At 43.6% G+C, this 25,253-nt stretch overlaps 1 protein-coding gene across 1 annotated transcript in view; it reads left to right on the top strand.

Moving 5' to 3' along the window:
• The window catches only part of LOC106568722 (cAMP-specific 3',5'-cyclic phosphodiesterase 4B), a 173,382-nt gene that overhangs the window by 43,266 nt on the left and 104,863 nt on the right, over positions 1-25,253 (top strand). The window contains exon 2 of the mRNA XM_014139302.2: positions 20,442-20,575. Within this exon, the coding sequence (XP_013994777.1) occupies positions 20,534-20,575 (42 nt within the window). The 5' untranslated portion in view covers positions 20,442-20,533. The remainder of the gene's footprint in view (positions 1-20,441; positions 20,576-25,253) is intronic.

The raw sequence follows: 25,253 nt of genomic DNA on the forward strand, positions 1-25,253 counted from the left end.
AAATACAGCGGTTCTGTAACATATTTAATTGAGCCGCATTCTCCTTAATTGCCGGCCTCAACACGTTACTGTAAAATGGAATACATGATTACAATACAGGTGGAAGGTGTTTGATTGCAATCCCCATCATAAAGAAGGCGCCGGAGATGATGGCTGATGTTTTACTTGCTCCTAACCGATTGTGTTTTTATGTTAGTTTTTTACGTTGTTTGTAACTTTAATTTTTTAACTTATTTTGTACATAATGTTTCTGTTACCGTCTCTTATGACCGAAAAGAACTTCTGGACATTTAGAACAGCAATTGCTCACCATGAACTGGCAGAAGCTTTTTCCTTTAACAAGTCCGATGTGAACGACATACTGCTTTCCCGGGAACAGGCCCAAATCCCCGTCATTTGCGTGAAGAGACGATGGCGAAAAAGAGTATGGAGGTCGGGCTGCCTTCTGAGAATTCGTAGGCGATCAAATAAACCCCCCCTGCCTTCCGTTCTACTATCTAACGTGCAATCGTTGGAAAATAAAATCGACAACCTACGAGGAAGATTAAACTACCAACGGGACATTAAAAACGAATATCTTATGCTTCACGGAGATGTGGCTGAATGACGTCATTATCAATATACAGCTGGCTGGTTATACGCTGTATCGGCAGGATGGAACAGCGGCGTCTGGTAAGACAAGGGGTGGCAGACTATGCATATATGTAAACAACAGCTGTTGCACGATATCTAAGGAAGTCTCGAGGTTTTGCTCGCCTGAGGTAGAGAATCTCATGATAAGCTGTATACCACACTATCTACCTAGAGAGTTTTAATCTGTATTTTTCGTAGCTGTTTACATACCACCACAGACCGACATTGGCACTAAGACCGCACTCAATGAGCTGTATTCCGCCATAAGCAAACAGGAAAATGCTCCTCCAGAGGCGGCGCTCCTAGTGGCCGGATACTTAAATGCAGGGAAACTTAAATCTGTTTTACCAAATTTCTGTCAGCATGTTAAATGTGCAACCAGAGGGAAAAAAAACTCGACCACCTTTACTCCACACAGACGCATACAAAGCTCTCCCTCGCCCTCCATTTGTAAATCTGACCATAATTATATCCTTCTGATTCCTGCTTACAAGCAAAAATGTGAGGAAGCACCAGTGACTCGCTCAATAAAAAAGTGGTCAGATGAAGCTGATGCTAAGCTACAGGACTGTTTTGCTAGCACAGACTGGAATATGTTCCGTCATTCTTCCTATGACATTGAGGAGTACACCACATCAGTCATTGGCTTCATCAATAAGTGTATTGACGTCGTCGTCCCCACAGTGACCGTACGTACATACCCCAACCAGAAGTCAAGGATGACAGGCAACATCCGCACTGAGCTAAAGGGTAGAGCTGCCGCTTTCAAGGACCTGGAAGCTTATAAGAAATCCTGCTATGCCCTCCAACGAACCATCAAACAGGCAAAGCGTCAATACAGGACTAATATCAAACTGTACTGCTCTGACGCTCATCAGATGTGGCAGGACTTGCAAACCATTACAGACTACAAAGGGAAGCACAGCCGAGAGCTGCCCAGTGACACAAGCCTACCAGACAAGCTAAACTACTTCTATGCTCGCTTCAAGCCAAATAACACTGAAACATGCATGAGAGCACCAGCTGTTCCGGATGAGTGGGTGATCACGCTCTCCGCAGCCGATGTGAGTAAGGCCTTTAAACAGGTCAACATTCACAAGGCCGCAGGGTCAGACAGATTACCAGGACGTGTACTGCGAGCATGCGCTGACCAACTGGCAAGTGTCTTCACTGACATTTTCAACCTCTCCCTGTCCGAGTCTGTAATACCAACCTGTTTCAAGGAGACCACCATAGTCCCTGTGCCCAAGAACACGAAGGTATCCTGCCTAAATGACTACCAACCCGTAGCATTCACATCTGTAGCCATGAAGTGCTTTGAAAGGCTGGTCATGGCTTACATCAACAGCATTATCCCAGAAACCCTAGAACCACTCCAATGTGCATACCGCCCTAACAGATCCACAGATGATGCTATCTCTTGCACTCCACAATGCCCTTTCCCACCTGAAAAAAAGGAACACCTATGTGAGAATGCTATTCATTGATTACATCTCAGCGTTCAATGCCATAGTGCCTTCAAAGCTCATCAATAAGCTAAGGACCCTGGGACTGAACACCTCCCTCTACAACTGGATCCTGGACGTCCTGACGGGCTGCTCCCATGTGGTAAGGGTAGGCAACAACACATCCGCCACGTTGATCCTCAACAAAGGGGCCCCTCGGGTGCGTGCTCAGTCCCCTCCTGTACTCCCTATTCACCCGTGACTGCTCGGCCAGGCACGACTCCAACACCAACATTAAGTTTGACACAACAGTAGAAGGCCTGATCACCAACAACGACGAGACAGCCTATAGGGAGGAGGTCAGAGACCTGGCCATCTGGTGCCAGGACAACAACCTCTCCCTTAACGTGATCAAGACAAAAGAGATGATTATGGACTACAGGAATAGGAGGACCGAGCATGCCCCCTTTCTCATCGATGGGGTTATACTGGAGCAGGTTAAGAATGAAGTGGGCACGACAGGAGTGGGCACGACAGGAGACTGAAAAGATTTGGCCTGGGTCCTCAGATCCTCAAAGTTCTACAGCTGCACCATCGAGAGCATCCTGACTGGTTGCATCACTGCCTGGTATGGCAACGGCTCAGCCTCCGACTGCAAGGCACTACAGAGGGTAGTGCGTACGGCCCAGTACATTACCGGGGCCAAGCTTCCTGCCATCCAGGATCTCTATACCAGGCGGTGTCAGAGGAAGGCCCTAAAAATTGTCAAAGACTCCAGCCACCCTAGTCATAGACTGTTCTCTCTGCTACCGCATGGCAAGCGGTACTGGAGTGCCAAGTCTAGGTCCAAGAGGCTTCTAAACAGGTTCTATCCCCAAGCCATAAGATTCCTGAACATCTAATGAAACGGCTACCCAGACTATTTGCATTGCCCCCCCTCTCTTTTACGCCAAAGCTACTCTCTGTTATTATCTATACATAGTCACTTTAACTCTACCTACATGTACATATTACCTCAATTACCTCGACTAACCGGTGCCAACAAACATTGACTCTGTACCGGTACCCACTGTATAGAATATCGCTATTGTTAATTTACTGCTGCTCTTTAACTACTTGTTACTTTTATTTCTGGGCTGACACACTAGACGCCTGATGCGTGGGGCTGGTACTGGACGTGCTAGCCTGGTGACACGCACCTCAGGGCTAGTGCGGGGAGCTGGCCTGGGGCTCCATTCCTGCCCCACAAAACTGCCCTTGTGTCCCCCCCAAAAAAATTATTGGGGCTGCCTCTCGAGTTTACTTAACTCTTCCATAGCCCTGGAAACGCTCATTCTTAACTCTGCCCATGTCCATCCTTCCTCCTCGTTCGTCCGCTGCTTGGTCCCTTGGTGGTGGGTAGTTCTGTCACAGCTGTCTTCAGGAATGGACCAAGGCGCAGCGGGAATGTGGATACTCATAATTTAATCCACGGTGAAAAACAATAAGCAAGACAGCAACAGTTTTACAGGCTATACAAACGCAGTGCAAAAACAACTACCCACAATCCCAAAGAAAAACACACCCTTCTATATAGGACTCCCAATCAAAGGCAACTCAACACACCTGCCTTCAATTGGGAGTCCCATCCCCAACACAAACCCTTAACATACAAACAACCTGCCACATCCTGACCACAACTGATACAATACCTCCCTCTGCTGGTCAGGACGTGACATCCGCTATCACGTCGGGTCGAACAACGTCATTTACTCATGATCCAGCACTGCCTCTTATGCCTTATTGCTTACCGTAATTTCCGGACTATTAAGCGCACCTGAATATAAGCCGCACCCACTGAATTTAAAAAAAATATATATTTTGAACATAAATAAGCCGCACATGTCTATAAGCCGCAGGTGCCTACCGGTACATTGAAACAAATGAACTTTACACAGGCTTTAACGAAACACGGCTTGTAACAAAAATAAATAGGCTTTAACGAAACACGGCTTGTAACAAAACAAAAAAATTTGCAGTAAGCTTTAGTTGTCTTTTGCACCGAGTCAATTCCTCACGCTGCTGTTTCCAACGTCTTATCATCGACTCATTAAGACCAAGCTCCCGTGCAGCAGCTCTATTTCCTTTTCCAACAGCCAGATCAATCGCCTTCAACTTGAAAGCTGCATCATATGCATTTCTCCGTGTCTTTGCCATGAGGGTGACAAAATGACTACCGTAATCAGAATGATGGGAAGTTTGAGAGCGCTCGATTTAATCTAAACAGTAAACAAAAAAGTTGTTTGACCGTAACCCGTTCGGCAATTTCATTGGTCTAATGAAAGCTTCAAACTGAGCACGTCACAGAATGTGTTTTTTTTTTTGGAAAAAAATGTAAAGCGGGAAAAATCCATATATTAGCCGCGTCATTGTTTAAGCCGCGAGGTTCAAAGCCTGGGAAAAAAGTTGCGGCTTGTAGTCCGGAATATACGGTAATTGAACAATACATTTATTTTTTGCATCAATGATTGTGAGATTTCTTCAATGATGACATCTTTGATCACAAATGGGATAGAAATTATGGAAATGTTCATTTTCAGTACATTTTGATGGGTAATGCAAGTGTATTGCCTAATGTGAGAACAGTGTAAAGTACTTAAGGATATTACATTCAAAATGTTTTTACATTTTTTAAATGTTTTATTGTTCCCAGATATAATTTATTCTGGCACAGATCTGGCCCACACACTGCCCACCATCAAATTAGAAACGTGTGGGCCAGCACACGCTGTAAAATGATTCATTCTGAAAGGTCTGGGCCATATAGTGAAAACATATTGTAAAATTAAAAGGTGTGGCCCAAGTCTGGCCCACATACTGCACAAAGGTACAGCTGAGTTCCCACCTAGGTCCCTGGTCCAGAGATGGGACAGATGCAGGCTGACACACAGGTCTTATATGGGACTACAATAAACCAGCATTACACCAACTATACGCCCCAAATTACATTCAGATACTCTGCTCTTAAATGCTGTGTTTAAACAAAAGAGAAGATGATAAACAAAAGACGAGTAGTTGCAGAATAAGGTCAAAACATTTTGGTTTATTACAAGTTGCAACAGGGAAAATGAAGCGTAGAAAAAAGGCCCATAAAAATATTTTCAAAAATAAGTACCATTGACTGGAATTGGAGTTTTGCCACAAATGCTAAAATGTGACCATTTCAAAACATTGGGCAGGTAAACAAAAACAAACCAAGGACTGCTATCATACCTTGTCCATAGACCACTAACAGGGTAAGGACATTTGGGTGAATTATCCATTTAATTACTCTTTCCCCTTCCCGTGGAAAGCCCATTGGTGTTGATGGGGCTAATTGTTTTCTGTATTTAATTGCACTATAGTATGAACTATTTGTGAGCCCACTGTAAGTAGAAGGGGAGACACAAGCGGGGCTTCGAAGGCTAAAATTCTATAAGAGAATTCTAAATTCTAATCCATTGACTTTGAACTGTCTGTTATTCTGAACATTCTATTTCAACATTTAAACAGAGCAAACCATCAGTTATTAAACTAATACAATTAATGAATAATAATTATAATAACAATTCCACATAGGAGTTCTACCTGGTGTTGATAGGGTTAGAATATATTTCCTGAGCCGCTGGAAGGAGATACTACAGGGAAGATGTGTCCATCCTCAGTGCCGGATGAACATATCCTCCTCATCTCCCTCCACCAGCTGGCACATACCATCCCTCACTCCAAACCATTCTCCACCCTCAAATACACCCCTCTCCCAAAGTCCATCATGGCTCAGGTGACTCAACACTCCTGGATCATCTCTTTTTTTTCTCCTTCACGGTCTGCTGCTAGCTGCAATCTCAGACACTCTAGATGTTATCGGATTCTTCTGGACAGCAGCTAATGAACAAGAGCACAAGTCTCATCATGCGATGTGTTGTGATGAGACATTTTGTAAATATGAGAAATCCTTACCAATTAAAAATCTCCCTCAATCGAAGGGAAGCAAAAAAAAGTAAGAAGCATATATGCTTCTAGGAAACGCGTATCTGTATGCTCATTCTGATGGTATTTAGAGGTCGAAACATCATGCTTTTATTTTACATAAAGTTTAAAGATTTTACTGGGGAGAGATGCCTTTTTCATAAAAAAAGTTTTAGTGGACATAAATCCTTTTTTTTTTGTCTTAACTGAAAAAAGTATTTGAATCCAATAAACTCCCATGGAATCCTTCAAAGACAATTGGATACAAAGTGGAATGAAACTCACCAGTTTGTTTTAAGTCAGACCCCTGAAAATTGAATTCCAGGCTCAGGAGACCTTGCTGATCCTTCAAAGGCAGAAGGCCTTCTTCAATAGCATATTCTGCTCCATTCTGCTGTCTTGTTTGTAAACTCAGCAAAAAAAGAAATGTCCCTTTTTCAGGACCCTGTCTTTCATAGATAATTCGTAAAAATCCAAATATCTTCGCAGGTCTTCATTGTAAAGGGTCAAAACGCTGTTTCCCATGTTCACTGAAACATAAACAATTAATAAACATGCACCTGTGGAACGGTTGTTAAGACACGAACAGCTTACAGACGGTAGGCAATTAAGGTCACAGTTATGAAAACGTAGGACACTAAAAGAGGCCTTTCTACTGACTCTGAAAAACACCAAAAGAAAGATGCCCAGGGTCCCTGCTCATCTGCGTGAACGTGCCTTAGGCATGCTGCAAGGAGGGATGAGGACTGCAGATGTAGCCAGGGCAATAAATTGCAATGTCCGTACTGTGAGACGGCTGATCGTCCTCGCAGTGGCAGACCACATGTAACAACATCTGCACAGGATCGGTACATCCAAACATCACACCTGCGGGACAAGTACAGGATGGCAACAACAGCTGCCCGAGTTACACCAGGAACACATAATCCCTCCATCAGTGCTCAGACTGTCCGCAATAGGCTGCGAGAGGCTGGACTGTGGGCTTGTAGGCCTGTTGTAAGGTAGGTCCTCACCAGACATCACCGGCAACAACGTCGGCTATGGGCACAAACCCACCGTCGCTGGACCAGACAGGACTGGCAAAAAGTGCTCTTTGACGGGTTGCGGTTTTGTCTCACCAGGGGTGATGGTTGGATTCGCGTTTATCATCGAAGGAATGAGCGTTACACCGAGGCCTGTACTCTGGAGCAGGATTGATTTGGAGGTGGAGGGCCCGTCATAGTCTGGGGCGGTGTGTCACAGCATCATCGGACTGAGCTTGTTGTCACTGCAGGCAATCTCAACACTGTGCGTTACAGGGAAGGCATCCTCCTCCCTCATGTGGTACCCTTCCTGCAGGCTCATCCTGACATGACCCTTCAGCATGACAATGCCACTAGCCATACTGCTCGTTCTGTGTGTGATTTCCTGCAAGACAGGAATGTCAGTGTTCTTCCATGGCCAGCGAAGAGCCTAGATCTCAATCCCATTGAGCACGTCTGGGACCTGTTGGATCGGAGGGTGAGGGCTAGGGCCATTCCCCCCAGAAATGTCCGGGAACTTGCAGGTGCCTTGGTGGAAGAGTGGGGTAACATCTCACAGCAAGAACTGGCAAATCTGGTGCAGCCCATGAGGAGGAGATGCACTGCAGTACTTAATGCAGCTGGTGGCCACACCAGATACTCACTGTTTACTTTTGACCCCCCCCCCTTTGTTCAGGGACACATTATTCAATTTCTGTTAGTCACATGTCTGTGGAACTTGTTCAGTTTATGTCTCAGTTGTTGAGTCTTATGTTCAAACAAATATTTACACATGTTAAGTTTCCTGAAAATAAACGCAGTTGACAGTGAGAGGACATTTTCTTTTTTTGCTGAGTTTGAGGTGTAGGATGAGTGTCTGTTCTTCCAGTATTATCTCTTGCTTTGTTAACATTTCCTAACTTAATGCTGAAAGACATTTTAAGTGGCATTTTCATATAACACAATGAGGTGGACAAGAGTGAGGTAAGTGTATATTGCTGCCCACCAGGAGAAGGCGTAAGAGGGGGAAGATGTGTGTATTCTCTGTGTCAGATGAACATATCCTCCCCATCTCTCCCTCTGAATCCTTGGGTTTTCTTGTGGTGATGTCTGCTGGGGCAAGATCTTGCGTGGATTAGAGGTGGACAAGAGAAAAGAGACTTAGATTGAGAAGAAGGTGGACTGTCTAAAAAATGAATGGGAGCTAGGAAAGGAAATAAGGAAAGGGATCTACAGTGCCTTCACAAAGTATTCACACCATGACTTTCTACATGTTGTTGTGTTAAATTTCAAATGGATTTCATTGAGATTTTGCGTCACTGGCCTACACACAACACCTCATCATATCAAAGTGGAATAATGTTTTGGGAAATGTTTACAAACGAATGAAAAGCTGAAATGTCTTGAGTCAAGTATTCAACCCCTTTGTTATGGCAAGCCTAAATAAGTTCAGGAGTAAGAATTTGCTTAACAAGTCATAAATTGCATAGACTCACTGTGTGCAATAATAGTGTGATTTTTTTTTTTTTATTGACTACCTCATCTCTGTATCCCACACATACAATTATCTGTAATGTCCCTCAGTAGAGCAGTGAATTTCAAACACAGATTCAACCATAAAGACCAGGGAGGTTTTACAATGCCTCGCAAAGAAGAGGACCTATTAGTATAATTTTTTAACCCAACATTGAATATCCCTTTGAGCATGGTGACGTTAGTAATTGCACTTTGGATGGTGTATCAATACACCCAGTCACTACAAAGATGCAGGCATCCTTCTTCACTCAGTTGCCAGAGAGGAAGGAACCCTCAGGGATTTCACCATGAGGCCAATAGGTGATAACTGAGGATGGTCAACAACATTGTAGTTACTCCACAGTACTAATCTAAATGACAGAGGGAAAAGAAGGAAGCCTGTATAGAATAAAAAATATTCCAAAACATGCATTTTGTTTTCATTAAGGTACTAAAGTAAAACTACAAAAAATTGCAAAATGTTTACTTCATATCCTGAATACAAAGCATTATGTTTGGGGCAAATCCAACACAACACATCACGGAGTACCACTCTTCATATTTTAAAGCACGGTGGTGAGTGCATCATGTTATAGGTATGCTTGTCATCGGCAAGGACTAGGGAGTTTTTTTTGTTGATAAAAATAAACAGAATAGAGCTAAGCACAGGCAAAATCCTAGAGGAAAACCTGTTTCAGTCTGCTTTCCAGCAGACAATGGGAGACACATTCACCGTTCAGCAGGACAATAACCTAAAACTCAAGACCAAATATACACGAGTTGCTTACCAAGACGACGTTGAATGTTTCTGAGTGGCATAGTTACAGTTTTGACTTAAATCAGCCTGAAAAGCTATGGCGAGACTTGAAAATGTCTGTCTAGCAATAATCAACAACCAGCTTGACAGAGCTAAAAGAATTTTAAAAAGAATATTGGGCAAATATTGCACAATCCAGGTGTGTAAAGACTCACTGCTGTAGGTGCCTCTAAAAAGGTGCTTATAAAAAGTATTGACTGAGGAGTGTGAATACTTATGTAAATGAGACACAGCTTCAGAGTAGTCCGTGTTAAAGGTACAATATGCAGAAATCGCTCCGCTATTTCTTGTTTGCAAAAATGTTAATAGTTTGTCTAATTCCAGTTTGTGTCTAAACAAGCAATGTAGAGAATCATTGTACCATCTAATCCACTGTGAAATATCTTTTGAATATACAAAAATATTGTATTTTCAGCTGTTTGAGCTGGTGTACAAAACCGAAAGTAAAACATGCAACAACAAAAAACAGGAACGGGAAGCATAGAAATAGCGCACATAGAACAGATATTGCTTCTTGGACTTGCTTTCAATGAGAATGACCGATCTTTAACTCACAAATCGAATTAGCATAATAAAACAATCCCCATAAAAATCTGTCAATTTGAGATGCAGCGATCTGTTTAGTGACGTAAATATGGGGTTAAATACATATTAAAAAAAATTACAGTTGAAGTCGGAAGTTTACATACACTAAGATTAGAGTCATTAAAACTAATTTTTCAAACACTCCACAAATTTCTTGTTAACAAACTATAGTTTTGGCAAGTTGGTTAGGACATCTACTTTGTGCATGACACAAGTAATCTTTCCAACATTTGTTTACAGACAGATTATTTCACTTATAATTCACTGTATCACAATTCCAGTGGGTCAGAAGTTTACATACACTAAGTTGACTGTGTCTTTAAACACCTTGAAAAATTCCAGAAAATGTCATGACTTTAGAAGCTTCTGATAGGCTAATTCACATCATTTGAGTCAATTGGAGGTGTACCTGTGGATGTATTTCAAGGTCTACCTTCAAACTCAGTGCCTCTTTGCTTGACATCATGGGAAAATCAAAAGAAATCAGCCAAGACCTCAGGAAAAACAATTGTAGACCTCCACAAGTCTGGTTCATCATTGTGGGCAATTTCCAAATGCCTGAAGGTACCACGTTCATCTGTACAAACAATAGTATGCAAGTATAGACACCATGGGACCACGCAGCCGTCATACCGCTCAGGAAAGAGACGCGTTCTGTCTCCTAGAGATGAATATACTTTGGTGCGAAAAGTGCAAATCAATCCCAGATCATCAGCAAAGGACCTTGTGAAGATACTGGAGGAAACGGGTACAAAAGTATCTATATCCACAGTAAAACGAGTTCTATATCGACCTAACCTGAAAGGCCGCTCAGCAAGGAAGAAGCCACTGCTCCAAAACCGCCATTAAAAAAGCCAGACTACGGTTTGCAACTGCATATGGGGACAAAGATTGCACTTTTTGGAGAAATGTCCTCTGGTCTGATGAAACAAAAATAGAACTGTTTGGCCATAATGACCATCGTTATGTTTGGAGGAAAAAGGGGGAGGCTTGCAAGCCGAAGAACATCATCCCAACCGTGAAGCACGGGGGTGGCAGCATCATGTTGTGGGGGTGCTTTGCTGCAGGAGGGACTGGTGCACTTCACAGAATAAATGGCATCATGAGGGGGGAATATTATGTGGATATATTGAATCAACATCTCAAGACATCAGTCAGGAAGTTAAAACTTGGTCGCAAATAGGTCTTCCAAATGGACAATGACTCCAAGCATACTTCCAAAGTTGTGGCAAAATGGCTTAAGGACAACAAAGTCAAGGTATTGGAGTGGCCATCACAAAGCCCTGATCTCAATCCTATAGAACATTTGTGGGCAGAACTGAAAAAGCATGTGCGAGCAAGGAGGCCTACAAACCTGACTCAGTTACACCAGCTCTGTCAGGAGGAATGGGCCAAACTTCACCCATCCTTATTGTGGGAAGCTTGTGGAAGGCTACCCGAAACATTTGATCCAAGTTAAACAATTTAAAGGCAATGCTACCAAATACTAATTGAGTGTATGTAAACTTCTGACCAACTGGGAATGTGATGAAAAAAATACAAGCTGAAATAAATCATTATCTCTACTATTATTCTGACATTTCACAATCTTAAAATTAAGTGGTGATCCTAACTAACCTAAGACAGGGAATTCTTACTAGGATTAAATGTCAGGAATTGTGAAAAATTTTGTTTAAATGTATTCGGCGAAGGTGTATGTAAACTTCTGACTTCAACTGTATGTATGCATGTAAACTTCTGACTTCAACTGTGTGTGTGTGTGTGTGTGTGTGTGTGTGTGTGTGTGTGTGTGTGTGTGTGTGTGTGTGTGTGTGTGTGTGTGTGTGTGTGTGTGTGTGTGTGTGTGTGTGTGTGTGTGTGTGTGTGTGTGTGTGTGTGTGTGTGTGTGTGTGTGTCCTGATCTTTCTTATATCTCTCAGATATAGCATAGACACTTCAGGGGGGACTATCTGTTGTTCCATGTAGTGAATCTGATATTCAATGCATTTGTATAGCTTAATAGCAGTAAGGCCAAATCAGATGTTTCAACAAATAATTTTGTTATATTTTGGGGGGATACTTCAAGGGGTCTTAAAATTCAAAATCAAATAGCAAAATTATCCTTGGTATGACCTTAAATCAATTCCATATACACTACATGACCAAAATAATGTGGACACCTGCTTGTCGAACATATTCCATTAATATGGAGTTGGTCCATCCTTTGCTGTTATAACAGCCTCCACTTGATGTTGGAACATTGCTGCGGGGACTTGCTTCCATTCAGCCACAAGCGTTAGTGAGGTCGGGCACTGATGTTGGCCGATTAGGCCTGGCTCGCAGTCGGCGTTCCAATTCATCCCAAAGTTGTTCGATGGGGTTGAGGTCAGGGCTCTGCGCAGGCAAGTCAAGTTCATCCACACCAATCTCGACAAAGCATTTCTGTATGGACCTTGCTTTGTGCATGGTGGCATTGTCATGCTGAAACAGGAAAGGGCCTTCCCCAAACTGTTGCCACAAAGATGGAAGCACAGAATCGTCTAGAATGTCATTGTTCTTTGTAGCGTTAAGATTTCCTTTCACTGGAACTAAGGGGCCTAGCCCGAACCATGAAAAACAGCCCCAGGCCATTATTCCTCCTCCACCAAACTTTACAGTTGGCACAATGCATTGGGGCAGGTAGTGTTCTCCTGGCATCCCCCAAATCCAATTTTGTCCGGTGGACCGCCAGATAGTAAACCGTGATTCATCACTCCAGAGTACGCATTTCCACTGCTCCAGAGTCCATTGGCGGAAAGATTTTACACCACTCCAGCCGACGCTTGGCATTGCGCATGGTGATCTTAATGACAAAGCGAAAACAGGATTTTTTGACATTTTGAAAATGTATTACAAATAAAATATAGAAATACCTTATTTACATAAGTATTCAGACCCTTTGCTATGAGACTCGAAATTGAGCTCAGGTGCATTCTGTTTCCATTGATCATCCTTGAGATGTTTCTACAACTTGATTGGAGTCCACCTGTGGCAAATTCAATTGATTGGACATGATTTGGAAAGGCACACACCTGTCTATATAAGGTCCCACAGTTGACCGTGCATGTCAGAGCAAAATCCAAGCAATAAGGTTGAATTAATTGCCCATAGAGCTCCAACACATCATTGTGTTGGGGCACAGATCTGAGGAAGGTTACCAAAACATTTCTGCAGCATTGAAGGACCCCAAGAATACAGTGGCCTCCATCATTCTGAAATGGAAGAAGTTTGGAACGCCTAGACTCTTCCTAGAGCTGGCCGCCCGGCCAAACTGAGCAATCGGGGGGGGGGACAGCCTATGTTCAGGGAGGTAACCAAGAACCCGATGGTGACTCTGACAGAGCTCTAGAGATCCTCTGTTGAGATGGGAGAACCTTCCAGAAGGACAACCATCTCTGCAGAAATCCACCAATCAGGCCTTTATGGTAGTGGCCAGACGGAAGCATCTCCTCAGGAAAAGGCACATGACAGCCCGCTTGGAGTTTTGCTTAAAGACCCTCAGACCATGAGAAACAAGATTCTCTGGTGATGAAACCAAGATTTAACTATTTGGCCTGAATGCCAAGCGTCACGTCTGGAGGAAACCTGGCACCATCCCTATGGTGAAGCATGGTGGTGGCAGCATCATATATTGTGGGGATGTTTTTCAGCGGTAGGGCCTTGGAGACTAGTCAGGATCGAGGCAAAGATGAATGGAGCAAAGTACAGAGAGTTCCATGACGAAAACCTGCTCCAGAGCACTCAGGATCTCAGACTGGGGTGAAGGTTTGCCTTCCAACAGGACAACTACCCTAAGCACACAGCCAAGACAACTCAGGAGTGGCTTCGGGACAAGACTCTAAATGTCCTTGAGTGGCCCAGTCAGATCCCGGACTTGAACCCGATCGAACATCTCTGGAGAGACCTGAAAATAGCTGTGCAGCGAGGCTTCCCATCCAACCTGACAGAGCTTGAGAGGATCTGCAGAGAGGAGTAAGAAACTCCCCAAATACAGGTGTGCCAAGCTTGTAGCGTCATACTCAAGAAGACTCAAGGCTGTAATCACTGCCAAATGTGCTTCAACAAAGTACTGAGTAAAGTGTCTGAATACTTGTGTAAATGTGATATTTCAAGTGGTCTGAAAACTTTCTGAATGTGTAGCTTAGTATTACCCCCCCCCCCCCCCCTCCCCCGGCTTAGATAGGGCTTAGACTTAGACTCTCATGGGTTAACCAATGGCTGTGCTATTTAGGGCAGTTCAGAAGGAGAGTCAAAGGTTTCTTCCACAAATTATTTTTGATTAGGCCTAGTCCAAAACATGCACTCTCTTGCGGCAGGACTAGCCTGTAGCCTATGTTCAGTTTGAGGAGAGAGCGAAGAGATGAAGTGGATAGCTTGTTACTATTATAATAGATTTTATTAAAAACAATGTTGTAACCCATTTTGTATTTATCAGAGTTATGGACCCCACAGTAAGCCAGATTCCAGTAACTTACTGTACATTGTGGTGCTGAAAATTGAAGCAGCAGCTGCTGATTCTGTTGATATGTAAAATTACTTAGAATTACATGAAATGTTTAAAAGCCAATTATTTCACGAACCTGCAAATATGATGACAGATTCATGAAATGCTTTTACTATAAAGGGGATCTTTCCACCCCTACTTGTCTTCGGTGGTCTGTGAACCTACAACCTTCTGGCCTGCAGCCCTGTGCGCTATCAAAATTCCTGTGTTGCCACGTCATGCTTACAGGATGAAGAGTAGTTTTTAAAACTGTCTAAAAAGTGGTCAGTAACTTTAAAAATGTCTCCGCTATCCACTTTGTTTTAATTATTATTTTGCGTTTAGGGGAAGGTCACTTGTTTGCTTTCAAGTGTTCAGGGAGGGTTTAGGTACTGTAATTGTGTTTTGCTGAAGGGAGGGCCATCCATTTTCATTTCAGGGAGGTCCGATATTCTCCATGTAACCCTTATTATAAATAACGTTCACTCCCTTAGTTGAGTCCATCAGTATTTGAACAAAGCTCTTGAAGCTATTTTCCTGTTGTTATAACTGCTTTTATAAAGCTTTTTTTAGTTTAAAAAATCCTTCACCTGTGATAGAGAAACACTGTTCTCCGTTACTCCCATCGGCTTTGGTTTTGTAGCAACATAGGCTTACGCTGGTACTCCACGCAGTTCTAGACAGGGCAGGTTGCAGGGCAGATGGAAACAGCAACAAACAGCAGGGATTTAGACAGCCACGAGCCCAGGACAATCCGAGGTCTCAGGTACAAGGGTTAATCTGGTCGCAGGCTGTGTTAAAGATTTCAGGAAACCTTGATAGCTAGTTAGCAGCTCTTCAGACTTTTGGTTGGCAGGATCCCAGCAACTGATGCTAACTGCTTGATGGGATCCAAATTCAAAAGGTAGCTAGAAACCAAACTTTTTCAATAGAGCACTTTTAAGGACACTATCTACCAGTGTCCTAAGTGAGCTAACGGTGTCGTCGTCTTCTTTGGATTTTATATGGCGGTTGGCAACCAACTTTAAAGGTGTATTACTGCCAACAACTGGACTGGAGTGTTGCCCCACCGCAATTGTCGCATAATGTATTTTGCTGACCCCAAAAATATCCCACCTTGTTCAGCGTATTTTGTTTTGGCGACGTTGACACATTTTTCCATATGGCCTGTTGTGACTTTTTTTTATGCATCAGGTCATTCATCCACATGAAATGGTTGGATGGAAACCTGGTTAGTGAGTTCTAAAATAAACATCAAAGACACACTTTCTCAGAGTAAGCCATTAGCCTCTGTATTGGTGCTAAAGCACCTCAGCCAGAGTGGCATCTTTATGTCATGTCAGAACTCAGGGTAAATCCCCAGGCTACTTATTACACTGAGAACTGAACCCAGCAGTTCTCCTATAAAACTGTGTAAGGAGGAGGATGCAGCAAGCCCCAGAGCCTGTTCTCTTTCAGGTCAGCTTTCTTTGGAGAGGAATGATCTGCACCTAGACCCTTAAAAAACGATAGAGGATGAGGATCTGGCCATTCGTCTACCAAACGGCATTGACATGTAACCTTTTGCGATCCCATCCTCTATTCTTGCCTGGTTGTTGTTTGTTCATGTAGATTTTGCCCGTAGGTTTTATTCATAGACCATCGGATGATCATCCGTGATTATTTGTAGCATAACCGTTTGGAGTTGGAAAGAAGAAAAGGGGGGATATTGTTATGGGGGGAACATGATAGCTTAGCATTTGGAAAATATTTTTCTAAGATGTTTTTCAAGTACACTGTGTAGTGTGGCATTGAATGCAGTAAAAATAAACTGCTTGGGGCCTCCCGAGTGGTGCAGTGGTCTAAGGCACTGCATTAGAGTGCTAGAGGCGTCACTACAGTTCGATCCCCGGGCTGTATCACAACTGGTCGTGATCGGGAGTCCCATAGGGCGGCGCACAATTGGCCGAGCGTTGTCCGTGTTAGGGGAGGGTTTGAACGGGGGGGCTTTACTTGGCTCATCGCACTCTAGCAACTCCTTGTGGCGGGCCGGGCGCCTGCATGCTGACCTCGATCGTCAGTTGAATGGTGTTCCCTCCGGCACATTGGTGCGGCTGGCTTCCGGGTTAAGAAGCGCGGTTTGGAGTGTCATGTCTTGGAGGACGAATGACTCAACCTTCGCCTCCTGAGCCCATTGGGGAGTTGCAGCGATGAGATCGAAATTGGGGCGCAAAAGGGGGTAAACAAAATTACTGCTTGTATGAGGTTTGCCCGAGTGCAATTCATATTGGACATGGATAGTGCTTATTAATAAAACGCAAAAAATGGAGGATATATTCACCCCAAAACCCATAATCTATTAGTGACACACAAAACACAATTCATACATTGTAAAGCAGATACCCAAATATGATTTGATATTTGAAAAGGCAAACCTCACAAGTTGCCCTGGTAATGCTTACACCATAGTGTGCCCCTACCAGAGCCCCTGTCAAGTCAAATTGTATTTGTCACATGCGCTGAATACAACTGTAGTAGACCTTACAGTGAAATGCTTACTCACAAGCCCTTAACCAACAATGCAATTTTAAGAAAAAACAAGTGTTAAGAAAGTATTTACTAAATAAACTGAAGTAAACGATAAAAGAATAAAATAAGAATATAGAGAAATAACAAATATTTAAAGAACAACAATAAAATAACAGTAACCAGGCTATATACAGGGGGTACCAGTACAGAGTCAATGTGTGGGGGCACATGTTAGTCGAGGTAATATGTACATGTAGGTAGAGGTAAAGTGACTATGCAAAGATAATAAACAGAGAGTAGCAGCAGTAAAAATGGGGGAGATGCAAATAGTCTGGGTAGCCATTTGATTAGATGTTCAGGAGTCTTGTGGCTTGGGGTGGAAGCTGTTAAGTAGCCTCTTGGACCTAAACTTGGCACTCCGGTACCGCTTGCCGTGCGGTAGCAGAGAGAACAGTATATGACTGGAGTCTTTGGCGGCCCATCAGAAAGACCAGGATCCAGTTGCAGAGGAAGGTGTTTAGTCCCACGGTCCTTAGCTTAGTGATGAGCTTTGAGGGCACTATGGTGTTGAACGCTGAGCTGTAGTCAATGAATAGCATGGGAAAGGGCAGTGTGGAGTGCAATAGAGATTGCGTCATCTGTGGATCTGTTGGGGCGGTATGCAAGTTGGAGTGAGTCTATGGTTTCTGGGATAAAGGCGTTGATGTGTACCAAAGCATTTCAAAGCATTTCGTGACTACAGACGTGAGTGCTACGGGTCGGTAGTCATTTAGGCAGGTTACCATGGTGTTCTTGGCACAGGGACTATGGTGGTCTGCTTGAAACATGTTGGTATAACAGGTCAGGGACAGGTTGAAAATGTCAGTGAAGACACATGCCAGTTGGTCAGTGCATGCTCGGAGTACACGTCCTGGTAATCCATCTGGCCCTGTGGCCTTGTGAATGTTGACCTGTTTAAAGGTCTTACTCACATGGGCTACGGAGAGCGTGATCACACAGTCGTCCAGAACAGCTGGTGCTCTCATGCATGCTTCAGTGTTGCTTGCCTTGAAGCGAGCATAGAAGTAGTTTAGCTTGTCTGGTAGGCTTGTGTCACTGGGCAGCTCACGGCTGTGCTTCCCTTTGTAGTCTGTAATAGTTTGCAAGCCCTGCCGTATCCAACGAGCGTCGGAGCCGGTGTATTGTCCTGTATTGACGCTTTGCCTGTTTGATGGTTTGTCGGAAGGGCATAGCGGGATTTCTTATAAGCGTCCGGGTTAGAGTCCCGCTACTTGAAAGCGGCAGCTCTACCCTTTAGCTCAGTGTGGATGGTGCCTGTAATCCATGGCTTCTGGTTGGGGTATGTACGTACGGTCACTGTGGGGACGACATGAAGCCAGTGATGATGTGGTATACTCCTTAATGCCATAGGAAGAATCCCAGAACATATTCCAGTCTGTGCTAGCAAAAGTCCGGTAGCTTAGCATCTGCCTCATCTGACAACTTCCGTATTGAGCGAGTCACTGGTACTTTCTGCTTAAGTTTTTCCTTGTAAGCAGGAATCAGGAGGATGGAGTTATTGTCAGATTTGCCAAATGGAGTGCAAGGGAGAGCTTTGTGCGGGTCTCTGTGTGTGGAGTAAAGGTGGTCTAGAGTTTTTTTCCCTCTGGTTGCACATGTAACATGCTAGTAGAAATTAGGTAAAATGGATTTAAGTTTCCCTTGCATTTAAGTCCTAGGCCACTAGGAACGCCACTTCTGGATAAGCATTTTCTTATTTGCTTATGGCCTTATACAGCTCGGTGAGTGCGGCCTTAGTGCCAGCATCGGTTTGTGGTGGTAAATAGACAGCTACGAAAAATATAGATGTAAACTCTCTTGGTAAATAGTGTAGTATACAGCTTATCATGAGATACTCTACCTCTGATGAGCAAAACCTGGAGACTTCATTAATATTAGATTTTGTGCACCAGCTGTTATTGACAAATAGACAGACTGGCACCCCTTGTTTTACCGGAGGCAGCTGTTCAGTCTTGCCGATTCACGGAAAACCCAGCCAGCTGTATGTTATCCATGTTGTCGTTCAGCCTCGGTGAAACATAAGATGTTTCAGCTTTTAATGTCCCATTGGTAGGATAGTCTTGATCGGACCACATCCAGTTTTTATCCAATGATTGCACGTTGGCTAATAGGACTGATGGTAGAGGCGGGTTTCCCACTTGCCGTCGGATTCTTACAAGGCACCCCGACCTACGACCTCTATATCTCTGTCTCTTCTTCATGCGAATGACGGGAATATTGGGCATTGTCGGGTGTCTGAAGTAAATCCTTTGCATCTGACTCGTTAAAGACAAAATCTTTGTCCAGTACGAGGTGAGTAATCGCTGTTCTGATATCCAGAAGCTCTTTTCGGTCATACGAGAGGGTGGCAGAAACATAGTGTACAAAATAAGTTAATAAGGTGAAAAAACACATACAATAGCACAATTGGTTCGGAGCCCGTGAAATGGCAGCCATCTCCTCAGTTCTGTTTCCAAGTTACTTACCTCAACAATAGCCTTGGAGTAACAGACAAACCAACTTACTTTATACACTTTTTGTCAGCGTCATCACTATGACACAAATTCTCCAAAAATCCATATTGGTATCAGATATTGACTGGGTCTTTTTGTAAAAAATATCTCCCAACAATTCCTGATTTATTATTGAACTCTTTCGCAGCCCCAAGCTGAAATCCTGTACAACAGAGAATACAGACCGGATGTACTGTACAGTACAAGACCTTCAGGCAGAGTGTGTTACTGTACAAAATCGATTGCTATCGCTCGATTAAATGGCACGATTTAACCTTTAATCCTACTTCAGTGAATCATTAACCCTTTTATTTTCTAAATGATTCTGACCATAAACAGCAGTGCTCCCAAAGCTATTACAGAGAGATGCAAGAGACAAATCTCGTTCAGAGATACTGGAAAGCAGGGATGGGCTACTGACCAAATTTAGCTTAGGGCCCCCAAAAGGCTAGGGCTGGCTCTGACTGCATGTGTGGGTATTGACATGGGTATGCAGACCCACGGGCCTCTGCGGCCCTTCACGATGAGTTCCGATTTTTTGTGGCCCCCACCCCCATCAAAGTTGCCCATCCCTGCTGTAAAGCATTTGTGCATGTGCTCTGGTGTTCACTCTACTCTCAAGCAATATGATAGCTGTGTGAATTCCTAGAAGAGTAGCCTCTTGCTTCGTGCTATCTTTGTGTCGGAAGTCTTCCTGCTACTTATGATAATGTCATCACTGAATCTGTGATATCACTGTTATTAGAATGCGTAATTCTCTGTCAGCTGAACCCACTCCAATTATCCAACAGAGAATATTCCACAAAATGTCTGTGTCATGCCGACAGTGTGTGATTATCTCATTTAATTCTCATGCTTTTTTTCTCAATCCATCCCTTTCTTCCTCTCCAATGCTAGGTGTGCTGGTGGAGGCCCCAGTGAAGGAGGGATAGAGGATAAGTGTAGAAAAGAAGAGCGAAGTGTCTGACTGACTGACGTGGTGACCGAGGATGAAGAAGAGCAGGAGTGTGTTAGCGGTGACACCAGGCGATGTGAGTACATTGGCTGCATCGCTAGAGCAACAGCACTAGGTCTGGGAATCATGTTGGATTTTCTTGGCCACTTCGAAAGGGGGGAAAACATTTTGGGGGGGTACTATGCAGACAGACAATTCTCCCAATAAATCACGAGTTTGGATAAGAAAACATTAGAGATGCGGACACAGTGCGGACTCGCATAGCTAGGCAAAAGGCCGCGTTCACGTCATGTTGGAAACTCGGGACCTCTGATTTAAAATGAACTCAAGTTATTTGCGTAGAGCTTTCAATACAGTGGGGGGGGGGGGGGGGAAGTATTTGATCCCCTGCTGATTTTGTATGTTTGCCCACTGATAAAGAAATGATCAGTCTATAATTTTAATGGTAGGTTTATTTGAACAGTGAGAGACAGAATAACAACAAAAATATCCAGAAAAACGCATGTCAAAAATGTTATAAATTGATTTGCATTTTAATGAGGGAAATAAGTATTTGACCCCCTCTCAATCAGAAAGATTTCTGGCTCCCAGGTGTCTTTTATACAGGTAACAAGCTGAGATTAGGAACACACTCTTAAAGGGAGTGCTCCTAACCGCAGCTTGTTACCTGTAAAAAGGACACCTGTCCACAGAAGCAATCAATCAATCAGATTCCAAACTCTCCACCATGGCCAAGACCAAAGAGCTCTCCAAGGATGTCAGGGACAAGATTGTAGACCTACCCAAGGCTGGAATGGGCTACAAGACCATCGCCAAGCAGCTTGGTGAGAAGGTGACAACAGTTGGTGCGATTATTCGCAAATGGAAGAAACACAAAAGAACTGTCAATATTCCTCGGCTTGGGGCTCCATGCAAGATCTCACCTCGTGGAGTTGCAATGATCATGAGAACGGTGAGGAATCAGCCCAGAACTACACGGGAGGATCTTGTCAATGATCTCAAGGCAGCTGGGACCATAGTCACCAAGAAAACAATTGGTAACACACTACACCGTGAAGGACTGAAATCCTGCAGCGCCCGCAAGGTCCCCCTGCTCAAGAATACATATACATGCCCGTCTGAAGTTTGCCAATGAACATCTGAATGACTCAGAGGACAACTGGTGAAAGTGTTGTGGTCAGATGAGACCAAAATGGAGCTCTTTGACATCAACTCAATTTGCCGTGTTTGGAGGAGGAGGAGGAATGCTGCCTATGACCCCAAGAACACCATCCCCACCGTCAAACATGGAGGTGGAAACATTATGCTTTGGGGGTGTTTTTCTGCTAAGGGGACAGGACAACTTCACCGCATCAAAGGGACGATGGACGGGGCCATATACCGTCAAATCTTGGGTGAGAACCTCCTTCCCTCAGCCAGGGCATTGAAAATGGGTCGTGGATGGGTATTCCAGCATGACAATGACCCAAAACACACGGCCAAGGCAACAAAGGAGTGGCTCAAGAAGAAGCACATTAAGGTCCTGGAGTGGCCTAGCCAGTCTCCAGACCTTAATCCCATAGAAAATCTGTGGAGGGAGCTGAAGGTTCGAGTTGCCAAACGTCAGCCTCGAAACCTTAATGACTTGGAGAAGATCTGCAAAGAGGAGTGGGACAAAATCCCTCCTGAGATGTGTGCAAACCTGGTGGCCAACTACAAGAAACGTCTGACCTCTGTGATTGCCAACAAGGGTTTTTCCACCAAGTTTTAAGTCATATTTTGCAGAGGGGTCAAATACTTATTTCCCTCATTAAAATGCAAATCATTTTATAACATTTTTGACATGTGTTTTTCTGGATTATTTTGTTGTTATTCTGTCTCTCACTGTTCAAATAAACCTACTATTAAAATTATAGACTGATCATTTCTTTGTCAGTGGGCAAACGTACAAAATCAGCAGGGGATCAAATACTTTTTTCCCCCACTGTAGGTTGTGTCTGATACCTCCCAAGTGGGAAACTTGGGTATCATCTTTCTACAACGATTAACCAAGTCGGAAATGAGTCTGAGTTTCTGATTTTCCCACATGACATGAATGCGGCATTAGAGCCAGTCAGTGGTTGTAAGCTTGTAACGTTAACATTAGCTGTCAAACTACCCTCCTGTGAAATACACTGAAAATATCTATTGAGGGAGGCAACCCGTCTGTCCAAAGAGACTACAACATCGCCTGAACACACCTCACTTATTATTCACACCTTGTTTTGACAGTATCTTTCCATTCAGGCGGTGTAGCAGTTTGCTTTAGCTTACTAGTCATTGTTTGGCAAAATGTAGTGTTATATCTTTTCATTACTTGGATAATAATTTACCCCACTGCGTGAAATTACATTAATTTCCCTCTCAAATTGCAACATAACCCAGTGTGGTAGTTTTAGCCAGCTAGTACATTAAGTCCTCCCATATCGGTAGCCAAACACCGTGTTCATGTCATGTTGGAAACTCAGGACCTCTGATTTAAAATTAACTCAAGTTATTTGCGTAGAGCTTTCTATAAGTTGTGTCTGATACCTCCCAAGTGGGAAACTTGGATATCATCTTTCTACAACGAGTAACCAAGTCGGAAATGAGTCTGAGTTTCTGATTTTCCCACATGACATGAATGCGGCATTAGAGCCAGTCAGTGGTTGTAAGTTTGTAACGTTAACATTAGCTGTCAAACTACCCTCCTGTGAAATACACTGAAAATATCTATTGAGGGACGTAACCCGTCTGTCTAAAGAGACTACAACATCGCCAGAACACACCTCACTTATTATTCACACCTTGTTTTGACAGTATCTTTCCATTCAGGCGGTGTAGCAAGTTGCTTTAGCTTACTAGTCATTGTTTGGCAAAACGTAGTGTTATATCTATTCATTACTTGGATAATAATTTACCCCACTGCGTGAAATTACATTCATTTCCTTCTCAAATGGCAACAAAACCCAGTGTGGTAGTTTTAGCCAGCTACTACAGTAAGTCCTCCCATATCGGTAGCCAAACTCATAAAAATGAAGAGTACCTAAATTAGGACGTCATAACACACTCTTAAGCAGTACATAAGCATTTCATAAATACTTAAGTCAACATATGTAGCTAAATAAGGTCTTTAACAAATCCATAAGCGGTACATACGCATTTTATAAATAATGTATTAACGACTTAAGCGTAGCTTCCCCTAGCCTATTGGGTGTGCCACCTATGATCCTCTAACCTTTCAGTACTAACAGAAATAGAGGAAGGTACTGTCTGGGAGGCGGTGAGTCATGAGCAGATGACCGTCCAGAAACAGAGGGGTGTCCGACAGTGCACACTGCAGAGAGAGGAATTGAGGGAGAGGGAGAGGAAAAAAGAGAGGGGGGGTTACGGAAAGAAAGAGATATGGAGAGAGGGTTACAGAAAGGGAGAGCGAGAAAGAGGGAGAGAGACAGAGGGGCGAGGAAGAGAAGGGAAGGAGGAGGGAGGGAGTGAGTGGGAAAAGGAGGGGGACCAAGAGTGTGGGCAAGAGAGAGAAAAGAGACAGAGAGAGAAAGGCCCATCTGTTTCTCCTCACTCCTCAGATGGAAGAAAGCTCTGTGTTTATTATCAGATGGGCAGGCCAGCTCATTTTGTTTCACAGTTTCCAGAAAGACCATTTTGAATCAGGCAACTCCCAGGGCCACTCGGCTCTCCTAGGTATTCTCGAGGCACCGTCAGCTCTTATAGTTCTGAACCGCCCATCATTTTCTATGTCCTTGGGTAATTGTTTGCTACCCAGTAGATAATTGCACTCACTTGGTGTTCCAGGTCTGAATTAGTCCCTTATTAGAAGGAGAGGATGAAAACCAGACGTGTTTCAGCCCTCCAGGACTGACATTAAACAGCCCTCAGCTAGATGGAAATTCATAAAAGTGGAAAAGTTATTTGCATTCGACAAAACAAGTTGGCATAAACAGCAGAAACGGCACTCATGCAAATAACTTTTCCCCTTTTGTGAATTTCCATCTAGCTGAGGGCTGTTTAATGTTTAAAAAACAGAAATGTTCCGTAATTGAACAGCCCTAGCTTATCTGCATCTCTATGTACTGTATACAGCCTTAAAGCCAATTTATGCTGGCTCCAGAAATGCGATTCGGAGGCTCCGTACGGAGGGTGTAACGCAATTGCGGAGCCTCCGGAGGCTTGCGGAGGCCAAATCGAGCTTCGTACCGCATCACTGTGCGCCTCCCAAATGTTGTAACAATGCTGAGGGCTCCGTATAGCTCCTCATTGACATGATTGGTTGACTGTAGGTGGGGGCAGGAGGTCCTGTATAAACACAAACTCACTTTCTTGACAACTTGCTTCACAACATCTCTGCTCCACAAAGTGCAAGAAGTATGAATGACTTCTGCAGAGGCCATAGAGCAGTAAATGCTGTACGGCTACTGCGGCTGTCGGATTGACCATACAGAGCCTTTTAGTATATCTGAAATTATAATATATGTAATCTGTATACTAGTTATATCTGTTATGTTTATGACTGACATGCTCCTTCACACAGCAGCATACAGTTTTGACACAGTTTTCAATATTGATGTCAACAGCCTTACATGAACTATTGCAGTGAATAATACAGCAGTTAATGGGCCCAGCACATCATGTTCCTGGGGCCTGGTTAAGTGATTATGCCACTGTTAGTTACATTACTAAATCATCTACGATTTAAGAGCTAAGACATTGGGCTCAATTCAGACAAACACATGCGGTATTTA

The sequence above is a fragment of the Salmo salar genome, chromosome ssa14 (assembly GCF_905237065.1).
Source record: "Salmo salar chromosome ssa14, Ssal_v3.1, whole genome shotgun sequence".
Classification (NCBI taxonomy): Eukaryota; Metazoa; Chordata; class Actinopteri; order Salmoniformes; family Salmonidae; genus Salmo; species Salmo salar.